This window comes from Garra rufa, chromosome 11, assembly GCF_049309525.1.
Source record: "Garra rufa chromosome 11, GarRuf1.0, whole genome shotgun sequence".
NCBI classification, from domain to species: domain Eukaryota; kingdom Metazoa; phylum Chordata; class Actinopteri; order Cypriniformes; family Cyprinidae; genus Garra; species Garra rufa.
Window position 1 is genome coordinate 18624149 of NC_133371.1, and position 27721 is coordinate 18651869.

At 39.6% G+C, this 27721-nt stretch overlaps 2 protein-coding genes across 2 annotated transcripts in view; both read left to right on the plus strand.

Moving 5' to 3' along the window:
* Positions 1-4619, plus strand: part of LOC141345252 (extracellular calcium-sensing receptor-like) — a 7311-nt gene extending 2692 nt beyond the window's left edge. Inside the window, exons 6-7 of the mRNA XM_073850135.1 lie at positions 3582-3632; positions 4536-4619. Coding sequence (XP_073706236.1) covers positions 3582-3632; positions 4536-4619 — 135 coding nt within the window. The remainder of the gene's footprint in view (positions 1-3581; positions 3633-4535) is intronic.
* A 13251-nt stretch (positions 4620-17870) lies between these two features.
* LOC141345952 (extracellular calcium-sensing receptor-like) lies at positions 17871-24848 on the plus strand. Its single transcript, XM_073850872.1, has 6 exons — positions 17871-18095; positions 18344-18632; positions 18731-19486; positions 19588-19815; positions 23741-23864; positions 23947-24848. The coding sequence occupies exons 1-6, from the start codon at positions 17878-17880 to the stop codon at positions 24846-24848; spliced, it is 2517 nt and encodes an 838-aa protein (XP_073706973.1). The 5' UTR covers positions 17871-17877.
* Positions 24849-27721: the final 2873 nt, after the last annotated feature.

A 27721-nucleotide genomic window follows, 5' to 3' on the forward strand; every position in this document is an offset into this window, starting at 1 on the left:
ATATATATATATATATATATATATATATATATATATATATATATATATATATATATATATATATATATATATATATATATATATATATATATATATATATATATATATATATATATATATATATATATATATATATATATATATAATGTTCTCTGAGGTTCACTTATAATGTTAGAAAGCTTTTTACAATAAAAAAAATGTAACAGGCTATTTCCTATTCTGTTTTTCACCATCTCTACAGAACAGTCTGATTTTATAGGCTGGGTGCATTCAAGACTCAGAAGTAAACACCCACTGCTGTGATCGGCTAACCATTTGACATTAAAATAATAGATGGACGGTGCTGTGATGAGACTTACTCCAACAAAAAAAAAAAAAAACACATCTAAAACATCATAATTCTGGTTAAAACATCTAAACACGTTTACTCACACTTATGTGTTGTGACATTACTGTTGGATCCAATATAGTCAGACTCAGCAATGCATTATCTTTTACTTTTAGTCTCTCTGAAAAGCCTGCTTGAAGCTGTCTTGTTTAAAAATGAGTCCACAGTAAAGTAAACCAAATGTACAAATTGTTGTTTCACAAATGCGATCTGAATCTCTTTCCTAATGCTACACCACACAGGCACAGTTCTGTTCTATTTCTGAGGTAGGGGTGTGCACGGGGCACAAACTAACGTAAATAAAAAAAAAATGTATACACTGTAATTATGAAGCAAAGCAACATATTTGTACTATACAAGTGTGAAATTAATGTGGAAAAATCCTCTGAACCACAAACTGAGAAAGTCAAAAAAGTGTTAGATTGTGCTCCACTCTCCCCTACTCCAAGCACTCACACTGCTTCTGACATGAAAGAGAAATGGATTTGCAATGCAGCTGTCACACCCCCGGACTTTCTTGTTGGTTTCTCCCATTCTCCCCCGCTGTTCTGAGTGTTTTTGGTTTCGCCGTCATTGTCTGCACCTGTGGTTGTAATTAGTCTGTCTATTTAAGGTGTGTGTTTTCCCCTGTACTCTTGTCGGTCTTTGATGTTAAATGGGTGTTTTCCCCTGGTGTTCCCGTGTCTACCTGTATTCCGTTGGATTTATTAAATACGTCTTTTTATTACGTCGTTGTTCGTGTGTTCCTGCCTAATCCGTGACAGAAAGACTGACCGAAACAGTTTTTTTTTGCGTATTCCACCCCGTTTTGTTTATCGTTCAGTTTTTTCAGTCTTTTTGTTTCCGTAGTGTTTTCCCCCATGGATTCCTTCCTCCGTCCTGAACTCATCCTCCTCCGGCTGAAGCAGGGGGATTTACCGCTCGAGGGATACACGTTGATGTTCCAGCTCGTAGCTAACACCACCAGCTACCCGGACGACGTGCTCTGTACGTTCTATGATGCTAGCCTCAATGCGTCGTGCAGAGCGCCGTCGTCCGAGGATGGCCCTCGAGCGGATTTCGCCGCATTTGTGGAGTGGACACTGGCGAGAAACAGACCCGCGTTCCCCGCCTGTTCCAAGGAGCATCTCGCCAGTGCCACTCCGGACCCAGAGCCCAGCCAGCCACCCCGACCCGCGGATTATGAGCCCTTTATAGACGGGAAAGCCCGAGCCCGGAGCGACAGCAGTATGGAGTGCCGACGGGGTCAAAACTGCTGATCAGGTGCGGGAGCCGGCCATTACATCCGCGACGGTGGAGTGCTTCGTGGAGCAAGAGAGGGCTGTAGAGAGCCCCGTCCACTGCGCCGCCACTGGGGGTGAGCAAGAGCACAACTCTGGGGACTTAATTGACTGTCTCACGGAAATACCCATCTGCCTGGATTTCCCTCCCACCCTCCCTCTTCTGCCTAAGCCTGAATCTCCGCTGGTTCCGCCCAGCGTCACCGCTGGTTCCGCCCAGCCTTCATGAATCCCCGTTGTCTGCTGTCTGTCCCCTTGCTCACCCTCAGCCCACCATCTGTGCGGTGGGTTCGCCGCGGGTCTGCCAATCTCCATCGGTGTCATGGCTGGAGGATCCCTCACCATCGCCTCCAGCCTCAGAGTCCTGGACTCCGCCTCGGCCCTCCGACCCTGCGCCTCCACCCCGGCTCTCTGCTCCCTCGTCTCCGCCGTCGCCCGTCGGTCCACCAGCTCCACCGGGCTCCATCGTCCCTCCGGCTCCGCCCTGGTCAGTCGTCGCCCCACCTTCGCCTCTGGACTATACTCCTCCGGCTGTGCCTCGTCGCTCCGTCCCACCGGCTCGTTGGACCTCCTCCCTCCCGCGGGCACAGCCTCGGCCCTCTGTCGCTCCGGCTCCACCGCGGACCTCCGGATCTCCATCTCCGCCTTGGTCGCCAGAGCCTTGGGTTCCGCCTTGGCCCTCCGGATCCGCGGTGTCACCCAAGATCTTCAGCTTTCCGTCGCCGCATCGGGCTCTCCCACCACCTGCTCCGCCTCCGTCGGTCGGACCCATGGAGTCGTCAGCCTCTCCTCCACCATGGCTCCTCCCTCCATCGGCTCCACCTTGGGATTACATCATGGCTGAGTTCTGGGTCACACCTGGCTCCTCCTGCTCCAGCCCCTTCCTGTCACCTCCTTGGCTCCTCCCTCCATCACCACCCTGGACTCCATCTTGTGCCCTCCTCCCGGGAGTCCGTCCTCCACCTAAGCCCCCTCCTAAGACTTTGTACTGTTTCCTTTTGTCTGTTTGTCGGCACAAGGACGTGCCTTCCGGGAGGGGGAGGTAATGTCACACCCCCGGACTTTCTTGTTGGTTTCTCCCATTCTCCCCCGCTGTTCTGAGTGTTTTTGGTTTCGCCGTCATTGTCTGCACCTGTGGTTGTAATTAGTCTGTCTATTTAAGGTGTGTGTTTTCCCCTGTACTCTTGTCGGTCTTTGATGTTAAATGGATGTTTTCCCCTGGTGTTCCCGTGTCTACCTGTATTCCGTTGGATTTATTAAATACGTATTTTTATTACGTCGTTGTTCGTGTGTTCCTGCCTAATCCGTGACAGCAGCGCAAGAATCCTTGCATACAATGTAGACACTGTTACACTCTTAAAAGGATGTTTTGAAAACTCTAGTTAAGGACAACACATTTTGGGACCTATCATACACTTGGTGCAATGCGGCGCCAGGCGCAACGCAAGTGGTTCTTGCTAGTTTCAGCACGACGCAGTTATCATTTTCACATCCTGCGCCATGTTGTTAGTCAATCACTTTCTTATGCTCGCTTGGGGAGGATAGAAAGGGGGTGCATAGTAACTCGTTTGTGGGGGAATGGCCCGCGAATGCAAAATCCCGCCATGTAAATAGCAATTCTAGTGAGTGCAACTGGCTCTTAAATGGAATGAGAGATGAGATTCTGTCGACCATTCTTTCTGTCCTTAAACTAGTAAAAGTGGCTAGTTTATATCATTAAAATTGGGCCCATAGTGTTACTTTTAACTCAACCATCTGTTATTATTTTCTACCCCCTAATGTGTTATAGTTACACAATTTGTGTCAGTTATGTACACAAAATGACAAAATGTGTTAAAATAGTCAACACACAAAAAAATGTGTTAAAAATTAACATCTGTGTAAAAAGTAATCCTGTGTTTGCTTCTCTCTAGTATTTCCTCTTCTCCCACCACATGTGTGATTCAGTGGGCAGGGCTAAAAAGGCAATAATGTATAGCTACAATAATGTACACAGACTAAATCCAGTTGTGTAACAATACTGTAAAATGAGGATGCTGTCAAAAATAATGTCATAAATAGAATTTATTTATTAATTAACTTATATTAATTAAATTAAATCAACATTTGGTGTGACCATCCTTTGAATTTAAAGCAAGGTACACTTTGTATCTTTGAATAGAATGGTTATTTGGTTATTTGGTAATAATTAACCCTAATCATTGTTTAATCAAATGCTATATTTTACTGAAAAAAAAGAGTGTGTAGCGAATTTAGCTCAAAAATGGAGATGTATATAAATAATTACAATTAATTTTTATTAATTACAATTATTTATATCAGCCGCCAGTGGTAACTGTAGCGGAATTAAATCGCCATCAATTAATCTGTTCGTCTAGCAAACATTCAGGGTAATTTCATATCAACTCCAAGCAATGATATTTTATCACAGAAAAATAACACTCTTACAGTATTAATGCATTAGAGCCTGTAGCTTGATCGGAAATCGTAAAGGGACATTAATTTGCAAGGCAGAATCAGAGACTCATGTCATTTGTGCACAAGAGATTTATTAACTAACGACTAACATATAACTAATCTAAACAAACAAACATACAATCACTCATACAGGGTAGGTTAGGAGGATGGCTAGAACAGTACAGGAAAAGGGGGGTGAGGCTGAGCGGACCATCTGAAAGAACCATCAGTTTCTAACGCAAAACGCATGTGATAGCTTACACATAACCTCTGTTTAGTGGAAGAAACTATACTTGCATTCGACCGAGAGTCTCGTGGAGCCTCTGGAGAAGTCCTGGATGGTTCCATTTGATGGCCGGAGTTGCAATTTCTTGAAACTCCAAGGTTGTTCTTGACTCTGTTGAGGTTAGGAGAGGTCTCTCTCCTATGTAAGAAGTTCTGAGGAACTGCAGGCCGCACTTCAGAGCTGGGGATCCAGAGACGGCCAGGAGTGAAGATAGGGAGATGTCTGATCGTGGTCATTCTCATGATGATAAGTTCCATGGTTGGGTGAAAATGAACTGCAGTGCTGTTAGTCTGACTCTGCGGAGTACACACAGCTCTATATGTTGAGGCCCCCTCCTGGGCCCTGGGGTATGGGCTCAGTGGAGGCCCTCCACACCAGCTGCAATCTAGATTTTCAGAAGAAGCCGGGCGGAACGGGGTGTGAGCCCTTTTAACATCTGGGAAGATCACACCTCTCAAAGTGGACTTGACCAATGAGAGAGGCAGAAATTCCGAGCGGGGGGTTTCAAAATGATGTGGGCTTTTACGACCCTTTGTTTGAGAGCAAGGTATTTTGCATGTGGGTAAATTCATGTAAATCTACTAGGGATTCATGAAACTCTAATATGTTACCTGTGTATCAACATATAATATGCATCATCTTTTAGATCATCAAAATACGAATTCAGAGATACCAAACATGACACGTACATAATATATCTACATAATATATATATATATATATCTATATCTATCTTAACACATGCATAAAGACATTATACAATACAAAAGACAAGATACATAAACCGCAATAACATACACAATGATTTGAGGCTGTGTGGGTGTTCATTCATAGGAAGGTTTTCTTATGAATTAGGGAAGAGTCCATTTCAACAGGCAAAATGTCTTTCCTAGAGTTGCTGCATACCTTTGGATCGTAAAACTGGTGTTATCAGCTAGTCGCCCTGGCAACTGAGCCCTTTGGCCTGTTGGTGCCTTTCGGGGGTTGTTTCCAGAACGCCAACCTATAGTTGGCTTGTTGGTTTTAAAGATAATACTGTCAAATGTAACAAATAACTATGTCTGATTGGTCCATACGCTACAAGTGACACAACATTGTTCTTATTTTTTATATTGTTCTCATGATAACTGTATGAGACATGTAAAGACCAATGCACCACATGTATCCACTCACTTTTATGTAAGCTTGATATTTATAAGTCTTTTTAGCACTGTTAGTTGCTACTACCACTTGTTAGCACCATATGTACTATTGTTTCTGTATTCTAAATTAGTTTGAGGCTGGCTCCTCTTACTCATTTTCTATGGTGTTTGGAAGTGTGGAGATCTCTGTATTCAGTAAACTTTCAGTCAACTGAATGAACTTCAGATTTGACTACTGGTCTTCATTGAGCATATTAGTCTCTAATGGGTTTAACTGTAATTCCCCTACACCTTACATAAATCTTGTTGAAATGAAGTTGTGTTTAGAAATTTAGAATATCTGCAGTAGAGCTAAGTAAAATCATTCAGTTAAAAAATAAAATAAAATCCAGTATCAACATATGTCAGAAAATGTTTACAAATTTTATGAAACATTCACTCAAAGATCCACTTTAGAATTATAGATTCAAAGCACTGAAAAATGACGAGATTACAAAGCCTAATTTTGTACTTATCTGCTTTATGAACAGCAAATAGGACTTACAGAACTCATTGTCCCAAACATTCTCTCTCTCTACACAATACTTATGCAACGCATACTGTAACATCTGATACTAGCGTTCCAAGGCCCCTTGTGATTGAGGGTGGTAAGCACTTGACATGACATAAGACTCACTTTCTTCAATGAATTATGAAAGTACGGAGACAGCAAATTTGGTAACCCAAAAGTAGTAAGGAATCTTGTAACAGTTTTATTCACTGCCCTATTCATTATGTTCCATAATGTGATAGCTTCTAGAAAGTGTAGCAAAGCATATTACTGTCAAAAAATACTGATAACCAGACTTAATACAAGGAAGTGGACCCACACAATCAACAAGGACATGATCAAAAGGTTCGCCTACTGCAATAATTGGGCAGAGAGAAGCAGGCAGCAACACATGGTTAGGTTTCCCACTTACCTGACAAGCATTGTGTCATAATAACTACTTCAAATACAGCCACAAACCTTGGAGTTTGGATTGATTTCTCAGATTTCTCCACATTGCTAAAACTGCTCAGTCCTGCAGATTTGGTTTATACAACTTTTAAGATCAGGCCTTTTCTTTCGGAATATGCTACACAACTCCTTGTTCAAGGTCTTGTTTCTCTCAATTTAATTAAACCTCTACAATTGATTTGAACCTCTAACTCTAGCACTCTCTATTGTAATTCAATTCTATCTATTAGTTTTCTTTTTTATATATATAAAAAAATGCTTTTAACACTTCTAAAAACACCTTCTAACATTCTCTGTTTTAATGTTATTCTATTTGTTATAAAAAAAAAATGAGCCTTTAACACCACATGTTGATGATGTCCAGTCTCGTTCCGGGAGTAGATTAGAATATCTTTGATGCGGATGATGATGAAATGATGATGGTAATCCAGAAACACCTTGTTTATGATTTTGTGTAATATAGAGGGAGCACTGGCCAGGCCATTTGACATGACCCAATATTTATAATGGCCACAAACTGGTCTTCCATTTGCATTCAAACAATGTCGTACATACTCTGCAAGGAAAGGAAAGGAAAGACCAAGTATGGTGTCCCATACTCAGAATTTGTGCTCTGTATTTCACTCATCCAGGAGCACACAACACAAACAGTGTTCATCTAGCTCAAGGTAGAGGGGTAGAGGACGAGGGCTGCAGTCTCACGAATGAGAGACGGGATCTAAGCACGCCCATGGTCATGCTCTCACAGTGAGCGCACGAACCATCCACAAATGCTGCCTCAGCATGATCTCAGCCCAAATATGAGATGCAGCAATCATAGCCATCAGAGGCGGACAAAAAGTCCAGAAGTACACGGTCGGAAAGGGATCTCGAATTACTGAGAGACTTTCGACGACTATGTAAGAAATTTGCGTTTTTAGATCGGCATGCTCAGGGAAAGACGCGGCACAACGGTGCACTCACCGGGCCGCACTTCACTGAAATAAGGCGGGTTAAACTTTGCACAATGCCGTTTTTTTGGACCGGTTATGCAATCGAGGAGCAGCATTCTTCTTTCTTCTCTCTCTCTCTCTCTCTCATAGAGTAGCTCGCAGAAACGAAGGCTCTGAAGCAGAAAATCTGAAACTCGGCAATGTTCATTGGCCCTTTCTCTTTAGCTCAGAGGTGATTGGGTCTCAAGTATGATCCCCAAAAGTACGTCACTCGATGTAAAGTCGGAGTGAAAGACTGAGAGGGAACACTATTCTCCATGAATAAGCTGCACTGTCTCATATCAGCTGCCGGTGTGGTAAACTGTGGGCGTTTGATTGCATGAACCACTGCGTTCTGTCTGTGTTCCGAATTCAAGTGGTTGCTAAATGAATAACGGTTTTGAATTGGACTAAAGCGAAAGAGGTTTTAAAATGGACTTTAAGAGTGTTATACTGGACTTCTGATTAAATGTATGTTGTTTTTTAATAAAAATGCATTTGATTATGAGCAATGTTAAGCTGTAAAACAAATAAACAAAAAGGCTTTGTTTATTAGTAAAGGTTTTTCATGCAGTCACCCTTGAAGCGTGCTGTACAACCCCTTAATATAATCTTTGGGGGAATTATAAGCAGATTGTTACAAATTTGTTAAAAGCTTTATAGTCAATGCAGACCTTCCTTCTCTTTCCTTCTTGACCACATTTGTAAACATTGATACTTGCAAACAAAGAGCGTTCATTTTGCCTGCGTCCTCATGTGGGCTAACAGGTTAATAGTTTGAAAAACCTACTTTTTCAATCTCGTCCTAGATGGTTTATCTGATTTTCACCAAAATTTGCTGTGATCATCTTCAGACCATGCTGGAAAAAAGTTATGGAATTCAAGTTGATTAGTAAAACCGTTCTTGAATAACGTGTAAACGAATTTAAGGAATAGCATGCAAAAATGGATATGAGGCTATATCTCTGCAATGGTTTGGCGTTTTGAGACCAAACTTAGTGTGTGTTATAACACGCATGACCTGAGGCTACGTGCACTTTCGGTGCACTGCCACCGAGTAGTTGGGAGATATAAAAAGAATCTTTAGATTCCGAGGAGCAAGCTATGTGGAACCATTCCTAATTTTCCCATGTCAGACATTTTGGGTGTCAGCCATTTTGAATTTTAGCATAAAATACTATATTTTACAAACGCATTGCCGTATCATTAAATAATAAATATATTTCTAAGGCATGGTGAATAGTAACACAAAAGTATGCATTGCTTTCCATAAAAAGTAACTAATTAACTAAATGTGTTACTTTTTTATACAGTAATATTGTATATGTATACTGCCTGTAGCCTACGTGTGTGTGTTACAGCGCAGCAGTGCATTAGATTAGAACGACAATAACAATAAGTCGTTTAAAACGTACATTCTCCTGTTCAATTTCAACCATCCCGATGGTATAATTGCACGCCTTGTGGAGTGCTTTCGGAGTAGTGTGGTACTTTTCAGTTTAAATATGTTTTATATATTTTCCATTGCATAAGAAGGCTTTAATAATTAAACTATAGAGTGCTAATTACTGTGAAACTGTCTGAAAGGGTTAATTGAGATATTATGTGCGCAGGGCAGAGAGATGTTGCAGACTGCTGAGAATAGAGCTTCCTGTTATGATCTGCATAGGATGTATGTGCAAGAAACTTCTGCTTTAAGACGCCAACAGTCAAGAGAAGATGCAAGGAAGAAGTAAAATATAGCAGGGTGTGTCTCTGAAAGAGATTTCAGAAGCACATAGGGAACTTAGAAGAATTGAGCTTCTCCAGCGCTGTAAAGGTTACTCTTGATTTCTCCTATTGCTGAACTTAATAAAACTTTAAACTTTCATTGATTGACTCCTGAACCATTTTTGAACACGCATAGGACTATTTGAAAGTCCAACAATTTGGTGACCTCCGACGTGATGGTACACGGAGTTTTCTGAGACAAAGGGAAATATCTGAATTCAACACAAAGAGCCGGCTCATAATCAAAAGGTAAGCAGAAACCTTTTTTATTAAATTCTGCGATTGATTATTCTAAATGGAGTGTTGAATTTGGACTATTTTCTGATGTCAGTGAAGAAATCAACAGTAAAAGAAAAATAAATACTGTGTGAGGAAAATAAATACTGTGTGAGGAAACTATATTCTGTGTAAGGAAAGATTCGAAACTAAATAAAAGAGTCAGGGGTTTTGAAGAACTCCACACCTGACGAGGGCGGTGCTGGCTCAAAACCTTCAAAGACCTCTCCCTGACTGAGGTAGTCAATTGTTTAAGAGTTTATTCGTCTGTGTGGCGATTTGAAGCATTTGTCTCTGTGGCGATTTAAGAGTTTATTCGTCTATGTGGCGGTCTAAATTATTTGTCTGTGTGGCGGTTTAAGAAATATTCGTCTGTGTGGCGGTCTAAGAAATTCGTCTGTGTGGCGGTTTAAGAAATATTCGTCTGTGTGGCGGTCTAAGAAATTCCTCTGTGTGGCGGTTTAAGAAATTTGTCGGTAACACTTTCTATGAAGCCCCTATTTATAATACATTATGAGAGTATTTCTAAGGCATTATAATTAATGCATAATGCATTATAATACAATTTATAATATGTTATATCATCTCATTAATACTCGTAACAACAATTATAATACATTATAATACTTGAGTATTTGAGGTTATAACTATTAAGATTATGATTATTTATAACACACAATGGATGCCATTTAATCTATCTAATTTATAATGGACTATATCATATTACATTTATTTTTTCATTTATATTATGTTTTATTAATATATGGTCCCCTTATTCTACTGACTATAAGCAACTTTTCAACTACATGTCAACTAACACTCCTTAGAGTAGTAGTAGACTTAGGTTAAGGTTAGGCTAGGTAGTAGGTTCATGTACTTGCAAAGTTACTTATAATCAGTTTGCCATTTGGGGAACCATCAAAATACAGTGTTAGCATATATTTTGCATACTACTAATGATAATTACTGTTAGCTGACATGCAGTTGCAGAGTTACTTATCAAAATCTGTCTGAAGGATATACCATCCAAATAATCAAACTGATAATACAATATACAAACACATTTATCTCATCTGATACCTGATCTTATGGCTCTTTGAGAAATATTATTATAATTACTTATAAGTGGTCTTTGTATGCTTTAAGTAAAGTGACATGAGAAACATGGCAAGATATGAGACTTATAATACGTTATAACTATGGAGGAGGTAATCATACTCTTAAAAGCTATAACCACAAATAAGTAAAACATTATAATACATTAAAACTGATCTTATGAATACTCATAAGATGATACAACATATTATAAGGTTTTTTATAATGCATTATAAATGTATTATAACGCCTTAAGAATACCCTTATAATGTATTATAAATACAGGCTTCATAGAAAGTGTTACCAATTTGTCTGTGTGACGCCGCATATTGAGGGACAGAATAGGGAACGCGCGGAGAAATAAAAGACGTCATGGAGGGTGAATTAGATAGGGAATGTACGGAGTATGATTGTCCTACTCTTGGACAACAGTGGGATAAAATGATTGAAATTGTAAAAACCCAAACTGATCCAAAAGATATGAAAATACGCATGCTAGAATTGGAAATTTGTAAACATGAAATGAAATGAAAGGCGAACACATGCAAAAAGAGAAAAAGAGTTAGAGAAAACCCTATGTCTAACCCTGTCACTAATAGAATTTTCAGGGTGGCAATGCTACACGGAGCACCAGTTGGCGTGACTCAAGCAATGGAGCAGTCCCCTGAGGTACCAGGCAGTGATGATGCAAAGTGGAAAAGGTACGCAGTACATTTTATTGACAAAGCAGTAGAGAGGGCAGAGAAAGAAGGAAGTGAGCTGTTGAAGCTGCAGAAGGAGCTTCTGAGACTGCAGCTCGAGGAGAGGAAGTCAGCTAAAAATAGAGAGTCAAAACAGCTGCCTCAGCGACAGCCTGCCCCCACACCCACGCAGCCACAACCACAGGCTGAGCCTGTACATGCAGCTTCTGTAAAACTTCCTAACTATGACCTACACCCACAATGGGGTCAACATGGCTGACCTACTGGCCGATGGAGAACCTCACGATTGCGCCCCCCTGACAGATAGATTATCAGTGGTTAGAGAGGGTTTGATGGCTACCCAACTTCCTGAAACAGACAACCCTATCACGCTTTTTACTGATGGTAGCTGCCACAGAGCTGATGATGGAACATTGAAGGCAGGATTTGCTGTGGTTGAATTGCAGGGTGACAAATTTGTGACAGTAAAAGCAGAACCCCTGGTGGGGAAACAGTCAGCACAGAAAGCAGAACTGTTAGCATTGATCAATGCATTGAGACACTCTGAGGGTAAAACAGCAAATATCTACTCTGATTCTGCATACGCAGTTTCCGCAGCCCATGTGGAGCTGCCTGTGTGGGTCAGATGTGGATTCACAACCTCATCCGGCCGGCCAATTACTCATGAGAAAGAAGCAAGAGAGCTCTCAGAAGCCATAATGCTACCTAGCAAAGTGGCTATTATTAAGTGCACTGGTCATTCCCAAAGAATTGACCTACCATTGAATGAGGATGCAGATATGGCCATAAACAGAGCCAGATGTGACGTCCCTTCTCCCTGAGTTTTGACATGGCTGCCCCAGAACACAAATTCGTGAATTGGCTAAAATCTGTGCACAGATCAAATTGACATATTGCTACAAACAATCAAGAGCAAATGGAGAGAACATCGTTGGACTGCTCCACTGAAGGTAACTGCACGCACTTCTCACTGTGTTAGTCTTGCAGGAAAAGGTGATACGTGGTACCACCTGAGCCAGTGTTGTCCGGCGGATCAGCCGTCCAGATCCTTGGAGGACACCAGAGTGGACCTTGCTTCACAGGTCCAAGAGAGGGAGGATACGGATACAGGTGACACACAAACACATACACATACAGGAGAAGACCCAAAAGAGAATTTCCAACCATCACAAAGTAATCTACAAGCCCTGCAAGTGGTCCATAAGACTGGGGATTTATTCACAGCCCCTAAAGGTGAGCCAGTAGCTCATTGCATCAGTGCAGACTGTGCATTTGGAGCAGGCATAGCGAGGAAATTTAGGGAAAGATACGGGGTTGAAAAGGTGTGGGCCCAAGGGAAGACAAAAGGTGACTGTGCCGTAACACACGAAATAGACAGGATCGTTTTTCACCTAGTCACAAAAACATTTGCCAGGGATTTACCCACCTATGAGGATCTTGAGAACAGTTTAAGCTGCATGAGAGTGTGGTGTGACAGGCTAGGCATCACCAAATTATATATACCCCGGCTGGGGTGTGGTTTGGACAAGTTGGAGTTCTGTAAAGTCCTTCACATCATTGAGAAAACTTTTAGAGGTTCGAACATAGTGATTTTTATTTACCATATTGATTAGTATAGCAGTGTGTTTTTCTTGTCTATTATCATTTTTTGTTTATACTTATTGTGAGAGACAACATATGTCCTGGATAGAGAAAATAGATTGGAATAAAGTACCTACGTTTGCGATTCCCTGGGAAGAGGACATAGAATTATCCAGCGTGAAATTAGCTTCAGTCCAGGTACAGGGAGAAAAGAATCATGAGGGTGAAATTGTGGGAGAATTGGAAACTTCTGGGGGTCATAGGAGTGATAGCCTTGATAGTAGTGGGAATAATTCTGGGGATAGAAAGGAATCAGAAGGAAAGGAGTCACGGAAAGAATAAAACACTTACTAGACATGTGAGAGCTATAGGAAGTGAGACTCAGACTACAAACCACTTAAGGTATAAAAGACCAATAACGAAAGATTCATGTTTAAAGAAACATGGAGGGATAGAGCTAAACTACACCAAAGATTCAACCACATCCTATACGTTCGACTTGTGCAATGTTCCAATATTTTTGTTGTACGTTTATCCCAAACAATACCGCTCCAGATGGGTCAGTGACGCGGGCCCTGGAGGGACTGAAAACTCTCTCTAAAACAATGGCAGAACACTCTGGTATAGATAACCCCTTCGATGATTGGCTAACCAATGTGTTTGGAAAATATAAAACCATGATAACATCCATTCTAGTCTCTCTTGCTACTTTTGTGGCTATAGTAGTAACCTGTGGATGCTGCTGCATCCCGTGCATCAGGTCATTGTGTAACAGGGTGATAGTAACTGCAATTGAAAAGAAGGAGGGGGCCCCACCTCCTTACACAATGCCCTTGTTGATATCCCCTGCAGACGAAGAGGAGGAGGAGGAATGTAACTTGTGAATGTTCTCTCTCTCTATTAACTGTGCTTTCTTGCAGATGCTGATTCATCATATATTGTGTGTTGTAAAGAGATGTTAAGTAGATGTTTTGAGCCTAGAAGGAATTTGTAGAAATGTTTAGCTTAGATACTTTCAGTGTGATTGTCTCAGCTGACATGTTGTGGTCGCCCAACTGCAAATTAGGGGACCGACTGGGCGTCTTTCCCCGTGGGGGTTTTTGGCCCAGTCCTGTCTGAGCACACTGGTTTATAGGGCATTTATAGGGACATTTATTTTGTAACTTCATATGTATGCAATGTAGACTAGGGTAAAATGTTAATGTATCTTGACAGTCTGATATGATGTGTCAGACGAACATGTGGTGGCTGCCCATACGCTAACTAGGGGGTCGCCTAGGTGTCTTTCCTCACTGAGGTTTTCGACCTAGGCTCGGCTGGACATATTGGACTTAGAAAAAAAGTTTTATTAACATGCATTGTACAAGATTTTTATGTTTGTGTTATGAGATGTGGCCTCTTTCAGAGGCCAAGAGAGGGATTTGTGGTACTTTTCAGTTTAAATATGTTTTATATATTTTCCATTGCATAAGAAGGCTTTAATAATTAAACTATAGAGTGCTAATTACTGTGAAACTGTCTGAAAGGGTTAATTGAGATATTATGTGCGCAGGGCAGAGAGATGTTGCAGACTGCTGAGAATAGAGCTTCCTGTTATGATCTGCATAGGATGTATGAGCAAGAAACTTCTGCTTTAAGACGCCAACAGTCGAGAGAAGATGCAAGGAAGAAGTAAAATATAGCAGGGTGTGTCTCTGAAAGAGATTTCAGAAGCACATAGGGAACTTAGAAGAATTGAGCTTCTCCAGCGCTGAAAAGGTTACTCTTGATTTCTCCTATTGCTAAACTTAATAAAACTTTAAACTTTCATTGATTGACTCCTGAACCATTTTTGAACACGCATAGGACTATTTGAAAGTCCAACAGTAGGCATATAATTATTATTTTAGCTGTTTTGAAACAGAGCATAATTGTGGACTTCAAACATTTCTTATTCTGTTGTGCCTACTATGGGACCAGCGACTAGTCGACGTCAAGCTTAAAGCGTCATTGCAGAAAATTAAAGTCGACTAGTCGGTTAGTCTGTGCAACCCCCATTGTGCAGTCGAGAGCTTCATTGATTATAATTTGCTTTGTGAGATTGCATTGAACTAAGAGAAGTGACAGCTTTCAATGATTTAAAATGAGGTTTGTAAACGAGATATTGATTTAATACAACAGTTAAACAAGCAAGAAGTTAATATTAAGTGACTTACATAGTCTGACTATTGCTTGATTTTGCTCTATTTCATCTTCAAAAATAGTTTGAAACAAGTCACAACTGCACCGCTGCGCATCTCCATTCAAACACAGCATTATGAATAAACAAGCTTTATTAAAAGAATCTACTGAGTCAACGATTCAATTTTCCATTCATGAAGACAGTCACTTGCTTTATTCCTGAATGAATGAGCTGTTCAAACGAATCAAATGAATAATATGATTCAGTAATTAAATCAGTGACTTGGTGTTTAGTCACTGCAGTTTGTCACGGATTGGCCAGGTTCTTCCACCACAATCACTCAGCGATCACAATCACCTGAATTCTGACGTCACACACCTGCACCTAATCAGCCACGCAGCATATAAGCACACACCACGCGTCACTCAGTGTCCGGGCTTGTTCCTACAAAGCGGACTCATTGTGACACTCTCTGCGAGATCACAACCATTCTACCTACCTGAATATACTTACCTGTATCTCTGTTCCGTTCCAGTCTGTCCAGTCATCTGCTTTCAGTCAGCGTGGTGTCTGCCGTAAGCCTGTCGTCCCGGTGTGGATCCAGTCAGTGGTGTGGATGCCGTAAGTCTTCTGTGGTGTGGAGAACGGAGGTGAAACACATCTCAGAAGACCTCCTTCTTCCGTTCCTGGAAAAGAAAAGACATTCAGCCGTTATCTCATTGAATATCCTTCAATCAACATCCTTGAACTGTTATACTTGCCAAATCTGCACGTCATTATCCATCTTCTGCTCTGCTGTGAAAATAAACCTCTTATTATTCACTTACCTCAGTTGTTCTGCTTCCGTAACACAGTTTTAGTTTATATATATATATATATATATATATATATATATATATTAGTGGTGGGCCGTTATCGGTGTTAACGTGCTGCGTTAACGTGAAACTCTTATCGCGCGATAAAAAAAATATCGCCGTTAATCTATTCTCAAATTTGGGTTGGGAGCTGGGTCTAAACTACGCAAGCTATGATGACTTTCACCTTGATAGTTTAACGCGGATGTATACCGAAGACTATAGAATAGGGTCGCGCGTTTATGTCTCCTCCGCCAAAACACAGACGGGATCGCGTCGTCCTCCATTCATAAAAACCGAATCTACTATAGCGAAATGCCACGTAAATTCGTCGTTTCTTGGATTCATAAATCAAATGTTGGTCAGTCACTTAATTCAAATCGTGATATGGACTAGTGTATGTGAAAACTGAAATGCAAAAAGACCGTTTTAATATGAATCCGATATGTTCCGTTTGCCTAGCTGTACTATGTATGCATTGCGGAGACGCGCTTTTACTACACGCATACTGAAACACACGTGACGCTCCCGGTAATTTTTGGCATTTTCATCTCACATGAACAAATAAACTCAATCTCCCAAACTGCTGTGAGTGTCACTTTTACCGTTTCATTTGAGAAAACTAGCATCATATCATACTGTATGACACAGAAACTTCACGGCAACCTGTCAAAATAAAAGTACGGTGTAACATGTGATGGGCTGGGTAGGTGTTGACGTTAAAAAAACACAATCTAATAGGTAGAAAAAATTATTTCATTGTTAGTTAGTTAGTAAACACAAGTACATCTAATTGAACATAATTTATTTTCATCAACAAATTATCATAGAACAGCTTTATGAGCTGTATGATCCATTCTCAAAGACTTTAAGTCATTATTTGGGTAGCACACATATTCTGAATGCCTTCAGCAGAATTCAAATTAGCCATTTTAATCTAGATTAATCTAGATTAATTCCAAGATTTAATCTAGATTAATCTAGATTAAAAAAATTAATCTATGCCCACCCCTAATATATATACATAAAAGACATACTTACACACAAACACACGTATAATTAAGTTAGAAAAATGACAACAATAAAAACTAAATTCCCCTGTAAATCACTTTTAAGTAGTCAAATATCACCTTGTAATAGAAAAGGCGAATTTTTCATCAGTTTTTTTTTTAAATTATTGATTAGATAATGGTCCTGACTTTTTTTTAATTAGGAGCACAAGTGAATTTTAAATGTATTAAATGTCTTCTGAAAACTTTTGAAATTGAATTGAGATTGAAACAGTTCTGAGGGTTCTCTTTGCTGGATATAGCAGTTTTGTGAAATCATGACAAAAATAAATGTATGCCTTAGCAGCTGGATAAATGCTGACTAGAAAAATAAGCGTCTGTGAGTTCTGTTTTAGTTTGGCAAGCAGGGAATTGAAACTGGATAGCAATTTTGTGAAAAGATGACAAAAATAAATGTTCAATAAATAATAGTGTATGTTTAATTTCACTATAAGTGTCAGAATCAGAATCAGAATCAGAAAGAGCTTTATTGCCAAGTATGCTTGCGCATACAAGGAATTTGTTTCAGTGTTATTAACTTCCAGTACACAGAGACACACAGACAATAAAAATAAGAGAATAAGAAAAAAGTGTGTGATTAATCACAGTTAATCATACAAAAAGGGTGTGATTAATCGCGATTAAAAATATTGAATCTACTAAGAGCCCTAATTTATAGTTATCAGTATCGCTCTAAGTGTCAAATAACTGTCAAATAATTTATTACAGGCCTGCATGACCTAGAAAAAAAAGGGCCTTTGAGGTCATTGGCTATGTTCTCAATCATTCAACCATATAAATTATGCCTATAAGAGTGCACAATCTGTATAAGATGATTTGCATTTGGTTGTTTGCTGTGGAGCTTAATGGCTGAGATGCTTCTCTTTCTTTACACACTCCTCCTTTTCCATCAGCTTGACACAAAGGCAGAAAACAATCCTTGCCAAATAATGGGAGACACTAAATATTCACTGCTTTCCAAGGATGGAGATGTAACTATCGGAGGGGTTTTTGCAATCCACAGAAAGGAATCATTACCTTCTTTTGAGTTTACACAAAAACCTCAACATCTGTTATGCTCAAGGTTTGTTACAATAATGTTTTAAGAAACATCAGAATAGTAGTAGTAGTAGTAGTTGTTGTAGTACTAGTACTAATAGTATTAAGAAATCTACAAACTCATATCAACAGCAAACTACCAATAATATCTGGAATTTTATTGTGTTTTGAGTTTTAACCATATGTGAAAAAAAAGAATTGTCCTTTGTTTCTCCCTTTTATGTATGTTTATTAATTTAGTTCAGCCTGCTAATTTTGTGTTTAATTTAACAGTGTGAATCTGAGAGATTTTCGTCTGGCGCAAATCATGATCTTTGCAATTGAGGAAATTAACAGAAGTTTTAGTTTGCTTCCGAATGTTTCTATTGGATATCGAATCTATGATACTTGTGGATCAAGATTGTCTACAATGAGTGCAACTATTGGAGTGATGAATGGTCAGGACTTTGGTCCAGCAGACACATGCAATGGACAGCCTCCTTTACATGCTATCATAGGAGAATCAGAATCTTCTGCCACAGTGATTCTGTCCAGAACTACAGGACCTTTTAAAATCCCAGTGGTAAGGAGCAGTAATACTAAAAGTTTGATAATTACCATATGATTGTATCATTGTTTCCTGTGATTTATTATTATTATTATTATTATTTTTTTTTTCAGATAAGTCCCTCTGCCACATGTGGATGTCTTAGTAATAGGAAAGATTACTCCTCTTTCTTCAGGACTATTGCTAGTGACTACCACCAGAGCAGAGCACTTGCATACATAGTCAAACACTTTGGCTGGTCTTGGGTGGGAGCTGTGAACAGTGACAATGACTATGGAAACAATGGAATGGCCGTATTTCTTAAAATAGCCCAGGAGGTGGGAATCTGCATAGAGTACTCAGTGAAATTCTACCGAACAGAGCCAGAAAAACTTAAAAAAGTGGTAGACACAATTAAAAAAGGCACAGCAAAAGTAATTGTTGCATTTGTTTCATTTGTTGAGATGGGAATACTTATTGATCAGTTGAGTATTCAGAATATTGCAGGCTTTCAAATAATTGGTGTGGAGTCATGGATAACTACAAAGAATTACATCACTCCAAATAGTTTTCATTCGCTGGGAGGGTCACTTGGATTTGCAGTGAGAAAAATCAACATTGAAGGGTTTACAGATTATGTTATAAAAGAATTCTGGGATACAACTTTTCCATGCTCACAGACTGAAGGAAATTATTCTCAATATGCATCAAACTGCAGCAGATATGAGGATCTACTTGAGCTAAAAAACTACAATGAAGATGTACCTGAACAAAGATACGCAAGCAATGTCTACAAAGCAGTTTATGCTGTAGCTCATTCACTACACAGTCTACTCAAGTGCAAAGAACAAGAAGGTTGTGAAAAAAGCCTGACAATACAACCCCAGGAGGTAAAATATAAAAGACACATACAAGAATAAAGAAAGGGAGCATTATTTTTGCACATTTTAAATGTCTCAGTGATGATATCAAAACTTGTTTTATTTGCTAGGTGGTTGAGGCTCTTAAAAATGTAAATTTCACCATAAAAATGGGGGATCATGTGTGGTTTGACAGCACTGGTGGTGCTGTAGCCCAATATGAAGTTGTGAACTGGCAGCAGGACTCTGATGGATCATTTCAGTTTAAATCAGTGGGATACTATGACGCCTCACTTCCCTCTCTCCAACGCTTAGTGCTTAATCATAAAAATATAATTTGGGCTGGAGGACAGCTGAAGGTAAACTGTCAATAACCTGTTTCTGCTACAGGGTTATTTTAAATTAAGGGAACACCATATAAAAAACGAGTAAATACCTGTATTGACCTTTATGAAAGGCATGTTCCACCACACAAAATCATTTATGTTTTGAATAATGTAATTTGGTTTGAAAGCATCTAACGTGCCATTAGCTATGAGTCACACTCCTGTAAGTCAACACTTTACAATGATTTTTTTTTTAATTAATATTAGCAAAGGCATTACTTAAAAAGAAAGGATTTAATGAAATAAAAATAAATAAAACATTAAACTGAACTAAACAGGAAGTATTTATACACAAGACAAATGAGGGAACTAATGAGATAATAAATGACATGACAGGTGACTGAAATTACTAATTAACCACACTAAAAAACTTGGACAGCACAGGCAAACTAAGAGCAAAATAAACTGATGGAGCATAAACTGAAAGTGCATAATCATGACAATAACACAAATATGTAAGTATTTGTATTTGTTCATGTTGGTCATAATGTATTAACTAATTGTCATGATCGGGGCTGTGGGCTTTCCCTCAGCCACCTGAGGTCGCTGTTTGCACTGCACTCCCCTGATTGTTCACGTCTGTCTTGTCATTTGCACTGATTCATTCACAGCTGTTCACCATCTGGACTTTTGTATAAGAACTCTCATTTCTCACTCCTGCTTCATGTCTGCATTGTCTCGTGTCCTGTTTGTTTTATGTGTTTGGATTTCCCTGGCTTTTGAGTTCTTGATTCTGGTTTTTGAGTATTTCAGCTTTTTGTTTTGTTTATTTTCTGTTAATAAATCTCTTACCTGCATCTGGACCCAGACCTCGTTCATCCCCAAGCGTGACAGAATGCAGACATCCACATTGGGTCCGGCGGGGGAGATTTCTTTTGAGACGGTCGTCGGCCGCCCGCTTTGAGACCATCTACGCCTGTTTGGCGGTGATGGATGCCCTTAATGCTGAGGCGGCGCGGACGCGCCCCTACTTTATGGCGAGGGCGGAGGCGTTTTTCCGAGGAAGGGCGTCCACTCAACCTGTTCCTGACGCTGAGACGGCTGCGCGTCCTGTTCCTGACGCTGAGACGGCTGCGCGTTCTGTTCCTGGCGCTGAGGCGGCTGCGCGTTCTGTTCCTGACGCTGAGGCGGCTGCGCGTTCTGTTCCTGACGCTGAGGCGGCTGCGCGTTCTGTTCCTGACGCTGAGGCGGCCGCGCGTTCTGTTCCTGACGCTGAGGCGGCCGCGCGCTCTGTTCCTGGCGCTGAGGCGGCTGCGCGTCCTGTTCCTGACGCTGAGGCGGCTGCGCGTTCTGTTCCTGGCGCTGAGACGGCTGCGCGTCCTGTTCCTGGCGCTGAGACGGCTGCGCGTCCTGTTCCTGACGCTGAGGCGGCTGCACGTCCTGTTCCTGGCGCTGAGGCGGCTGCGCGTTCTGTTCCTGGCGCTGAGACGGCTGCGCGTCCTGTTCCTGACGCTGAGGCGGCTGCGCGTTCTGTTCCTAACGCTGAGGCGCCTGCGCGTCCTGTTCCTGGCGCTGAGGCGGCCGCGCGCTCTGTTCCTGGCGCGGAGGCTGCCGCGATTTCTGTTGCTGGCACGGCGGGGACTGCGCTGCACGGGCCTGGCCCGCCATCCCTCCCCCTGAGTTGCCTTCCTCCGTACCTCCTCCCTCCAGACTTTGGGAACGTCTGGGAGCCGTTCCGTAGGGAGGGGGTAATGTCATGATCGGGGCTGTGGGCTTTCCCTCAGCCACCTGAGGTCGCTGTTTGCACTGCACTCCCCTGATTGTTCACGTCTGTCTTGTCATTTGCACTGATTCATTCACAGCTGTTCACCATCTGGACTTTTGTATAAGAACTCTCATTTCTCACTCCTGCTTCATGTCTGCATTGTCTCGTGTCCTGTTTGTTTTATGTGTTTGGATTTCCCTGGCTTTTGAGTTCTTGATTCTGGTTTTTGAGTATTTCAGTTTATGTTCAGTTTGTGCCATGTTGGCCTTTTTGTTTTGTTTATTTTCTGTTAATAAATCTCTTACCTGCATCTGGACCCAGACCTCGTTCATCCCCAAACGTGACACTAATGTGTTATACCTTCTTAAAGAGTATTTCTGAATTGTTTGTAAGATTGTGTGTAAGCACACAAAGCTTTTATATGCATATTTGTTTCTTTGAAGAGCTCAAGTAGAGGACACATGCATTTGGAATTGTGTCAGATGTACCCTAATCAATTGTGGTCTTGCTCAGAGTCCAAACTTTCATGATGTAATTCCTTTTTGACTAAAATGGGACACCCCGCAGTCCTAACATCCTCACTTAACATAAAACAATGAAAAAACATGGTTTGTGTGTGGAAAGGCCTGAAAGACACTTATGTACTTATGATCTGTGAAGAAAATGTGTGTTTGGTCTGTCAACATGACACTGCCCTACATCCTGCAATTATCACGACAGACCAGGAATATATGTGAGTATCTTGTTTGTGGACTTCAGCTCGGCTTTTAACACCATCACCCCTGCCAGATTAACCCAGATCTCTGTTCCTAGCTCCATCTGTTAATGGATCACCAGCGTTCAGATTGATAGACAGCAGCTAGTAAGGCTGGGGAAATTCACATCCAACACCTGTACAATCAGCACTGGTGCACCCCCAGGATCTGTGCTCTCCCCACTACTTTTCACCCTCTACATCTCTAAGACCCTTTTGTCCAGCTCCTGCAGTCTGTGGATACACTCATCTGCCTCATTCAGAACAGTGATGAGTCAGTATGCAGACAGGTGGTTAAAGAGCTGGTTGTCTGATGCATTCATAACAACCAGATAAGCACTATGGTAACAGTGGGGTGATTCAGGTTCCTGGGCACTACAATCTCACAATGGGGCACTTATATAGGTCCAGCAGAGGTTGTATTTCCGTCATCATCTTAGGAAGGTCAAACTGCCACAGATGATGCTTCTTCAGTTCCACTCTCTCTGCCCTTCTGTAATTGCCTGGTTTGGCTTAGCTACCAAATCAGACATCAGCAAACTACAGCAGTAATTTCAGACTGCTGAGAAAATCACTTCTGCCATCGTTCCAAAATCTGTACTCATTCAGAGTGAGAAAAAGGGCTGGTAAAACTTTCTGAATTCAAAGATCAGGGCACATTTAAATTATTATGTCTTCTGAGAAATATTTTAGTATCTTCTGTAGCTTCTGAAGGGCAGTACTAAATAAAAAAATAAAATAAAGACATTTAGGCAAAATAAGCAAAATAGACACATCTTCATTCTGTTCAAAAGTTTACACCCATAGCTCTTTAATGCATAGTTTTTCCTTTTCAAGTGAGGGCTTGAACCTTCTGTAATAGTTGCATATGAGTCTCTCAGTTGTCCTCAGTGTAAAAAGATGGATCTCAAAATCATACAGTCATTGTTGGAAAGGGTTTAAATTCGCAAAAATGCTGAAAAAGCAACACATTTGTGGGACCTGAAGGATTTTTCAAAAGAACAGCAGGCAGTTTAACTGGTGAGGACAAACAAGGGACTATCACTAAACAAACACAAAACATAACAAACAAATGTGTAGCACTGTGGTCATGTGAGGCAAGTTGTTTTTCTTATATGTATTGTTTACTAACTGAAAAATCATATTTTGCGGGAGACTGTAGCTATTTACGAGTATTTTATCATCAGAGCACAACACATTTGTCTTATATAATTAATAAATGTAATGACATTCATGAAAAGGTCTAATGTATTTTTTTTTTTACACCAGTGGATTAATCCTAAAATTAGGACGTTTTTAAGAAATGTTGTTCTGTAATAGCATTTGTCCTAAATGACGTCCTAACCTAAAGTGCCATGACTACCTAACAAATAAGAAAGGATTCTAAACTAAAGATCTTTCTGTAATATGCCCCCTGACTTAGCTTCTAATCATTGCAGAAGCCAAGTTCTGTGTGCAGTGAGAGTTGCCCTCCAGGCACTAGGAAGGCCGCACAAAAAGGAAGACCTGTCTGCTGTTACGACTGTATTCCATGTGCAGAGGGAGAAATCAGTAATGAGACAGGTAATCTTCAGTCCATTTTAAAGTTCATTAAAGAAACGCTTTCCCTTTTATCACTAACTAGTGGTTAAATCTTCCTTTACAGATTCAAATAACTGCAAGCAGTGTCCAGCGGAATACTGGTCCAATGCTGAGAAAAATAATTGTGTGTTAAAGAATTTAGAGTTTCTTTCATTCACAGAAATTATGGGTATAGTGCTTGTCTTTTTCTCACTGTCTGGAATAGGAATAACTGTGCTGGTGGCCATCCTATTTTACAGCAAGAAAGACACCCCCATCATAAAAGCCAACAACTCAGAGCTGAGCTTCCTGCTGCTCTTCTCATTGACACTGTGTTTCCTCTGTTCACTTACTTTTATTGGACGGCCTACTGAGTGGTCCTGTATGTTGCGTCACACGGCATTTGGGATCACTTTTGTTCTCTGTATCTCCTGTGTCCTGGGGAAAACTATAGTAGTGTTAATGGCCTTCAAGGCTACACTTCCAGGAAGTAATGTCATGAAATGGTTTGGGCCTGTACAACAACGACTCAGTGTTTTTACCTTTACACTCATACAGGTTCTTATATGTGTGCTTTGGTTAACGATATCTCCTCCATTTCCCTACAAAAATATGAATTACTATAAGGAAAAGATCATTCTGGAGTGCAATCTGGGTTCTAGTATAGGTTTCTGGGCTGTGCTGGGTTATATCGGCCTACTTGCTGCCTTGTGCTTTATTCTGTCTTTTCTGGCTCGTAAGTTACCTGATAACTTTAATGAAGCCAAATTCATTACATTCAGTATGCTGATATTCTGTGCTGTATGGATAACATTTATTCCAGCTTATGTCAGTTCTCCTGGAAAATTTACTGTAGCTGTAGAGATTTTTGCCATTTTAGCCTCAAGCTTTGGTTTACTATTCTGCATATTTGCACCTAAATGTTATATCATCCTTCTTAAACCTGAACAAAATACAAAGCAAAATATTATAGGAAAAACAAAATAAATCTGTAACTGAAAATCTTTTTTTTTTTTTTTTTTTACTTTTTTGATCATAGAGATGATCTTTTTTTTTGTCTGTCTCTTAAGCAAACAGTAACACTTTATAATAACTGCATGCTAAGTTAAGCATTAATAAATAGTTAATTAGTCATTTATAAAGCATTATCCCTACATTAATAGACAGTAGTAAGCAGTTTATAAATTCAGCTATAAATGTTCCTGATGTTTGTTCCTGATTTATAAGAATATCTGTAATGTTTTTAATAATTGTATTTTTATAATGTACTAATGATCAAATCGTTTCTACATTAAGTATTATACAATTAACAGTTATTTAGGAGTTGTCTGGTTCATAAGATAATTTAGAAAGTGTAACTAAATGATTAATAAACTTTAAATGTGCATTTATACATATCATTTAGACATACAGTAATAGTTACTCAATGTGTTAGTAAATGCATTATTAACACATATTTTTTTCTGTGGTCCCACTTTATATTAAGTGTCCCTAATACCTGTGAAGTTACATGGTAACTAGATGTGTACGTAGCATGTAACTACAGTGTATGTACACATTGGTACATTGTATCTACAGCTCTAATACTGGTGTAATTACACACATGTAACAACTCACTGAATAGCATTTGTAAGTACAAATGTGTAACAGGACATTGGTAACAACACTTTTTAACTTCTGGAAGTACACATGTGTAACAAGAATTATGTAACTACATTTTGTAACAACAATATGTACTCACAGAAGTTTTTACACTTCCACACAGTCTTCAATACTGCAGTTACCAGTTTGGAATACCCAGAAACATTATTGAAATCGTGATGATTCCTATGTAGGCTACATATAATTTTTGTATTCATGTATTTGTGAACACTGAATTAGAATTAAAGTATCAATTTGTAATATCAGTGTACTTACATGCTAACTCCTCAGGAACTGTCTACTTAATATAAAGTGTAAAATGGTCACAACCTACAGAGCAATATATAAACTGTGTTTTCAAATGCATTATTAAATAGTTTACTTAATATGAAATTAAAACTTTCCATCCTTTTCTGTGTGATTTCTGTTGCCAACTCGTTTCCAAGCATATGCAAACATAATGTTTAACAAGACTACACTTTAAACCTTTAAAATAAATAACATCTCTACAATCGTTTAACCATTTATGTAATATTAACTTCGTTTGTAGCGGTGGGACACAGCAGGCGTTTTCTGACATCCCAGCGACTAACAATAAAACCATAAAATACACCGAACACGCATCATAATTATAAAATGAAACCATTTTATTTGTGCGCTATAAGATCTTCAGAATCCATACCATTGCGAGGAACATGCCCAAATTCAAATCTTTATCTTTATTTTACGAATTCAAATACAACCGCGTCAGGAAACGGCAGTTTTTACGGCAGGAAAATCGAGCTCTCATTGGCTCTCGCCAGCATTCGTCACAGTTTACGACATGCCGTGTTTCTGGTGAGATATGTTTGAATGTTGCGCGGGTGCATACTCTTTGGCCGCATTTACGGAGAGGATCAGGAAAATAATCTGATTAATATTTCAGCGAATAATAACTTTAATTCTGCTCTGCACCTCAAACAAACCTACTGTATTCTGCCAGAGAGGACTGCGGCTGCAAAAGCATCGCCATTTGGATTACTTTTTGGTATGGCTGTTGATATTTTTGCATTAAATAAATTATTGTAATTGCAATTTTCTGTCTGTCATGTTTTTTTTTTTTTTATTACTGTACTGAGAGAGATATGGTTAACGTTAGGTTTAGAGGTAGGAGTGTGATTAGTGACTATAAAAATATTTTTATGCTATATTGTTAGTAAAAATGGTAATTTCCCTGCATATATTTTTGTCAGTTACGATTTATATCCTTTTATATTTGCTATAAAATGGGTGGCTTTAGGTTTGGGGGTAGGTTAAGGGGGCTAAAAATATAAATCGCGTATTAATAAAATGATAAAAAGGCATTGATGCGAATATTTAATGAAATGAAAGATACGTAAATATTTTACGTTTTTAGTAAAACATACGTAGCTATTTGTACGTTTTAAACGTTGAAATACATCTAAATTGTGCATCTAAAAATACGTATAAATACCAACGTATAAACAATGAGACCAGGCTGGACCATTTTACACTTTATATTAAGTAGACAGTTCCTGTGGAGTTACCATGTAAGTACACTGAAATTAAAGTGTTGCACATAGGTTTACATTTGATATATTACTCTGTAAGTTGTGACCATTTTACACTTTATATTAAGTAGACAGTTCCTGAGGAGTTAGCATGTAAGTACACTGATATTAAAGTGTTGCACAGAGGTTTACATTTGATATATTACTCTGTAAGTTGTGACCATTTTACACTTTATATTAAGTAGACAGTTCCTGAGGAGTTACCATGTAAGTACACTGAAATTAAAGTGTTGCACAGAGGTTTACATTTGATATATTACTCTGTAAGTTGTGACCATTTTACACTTTATATTAAGTAGACAGTTCCTGAGGAGTTACCATGTAAGTACACTGATATTAAAGTGTTGCACAGAGGTTTACATTTGATATATTACTCTGTAAGTTGTGACCATTTTACACTTTATATTAAGTAGACAGTTCCTGAGGAGTTATCATGTAAGTACACTGAAATTAAAGTGTTGCACAGAGGTTTACATTTGATATATTACTCTGTAAGTTGTGACCATTTTACACTTTATATTAAGTAGACAGTTCCTGAGGAGTTATCATGTAAGTACACTGATATTAAAGTGTTGCACAGAGGTTTACATTTGATATATTACTCTGTAAGTTGTGACCATTTTACACTTTATATTAAGTAGACAGTTC

Coding starts and splice junctions, on each gene's coding strand:
- LOC141345952 (XM_073850872.1), top strand. CDS start 17,878: ATGGCTGAGATGCTTCTCTTTCTTTACACACTCCTCCTTTTCCATCAG. Junction 18,096..18,343: donor CAACATCTGTTATGCTCAAG/GTTTGTTACAAT, acceptor TTAATTTAACAG/TGTGAATCTGAGAGATTTTC. Junction 19,487..19,587: donor TGACAATACAACCCCAGGAG/GTAAAATATAAA, acceptor TTTATTTGCTAG/GTGGTTGAGGCTCTTAAAAA.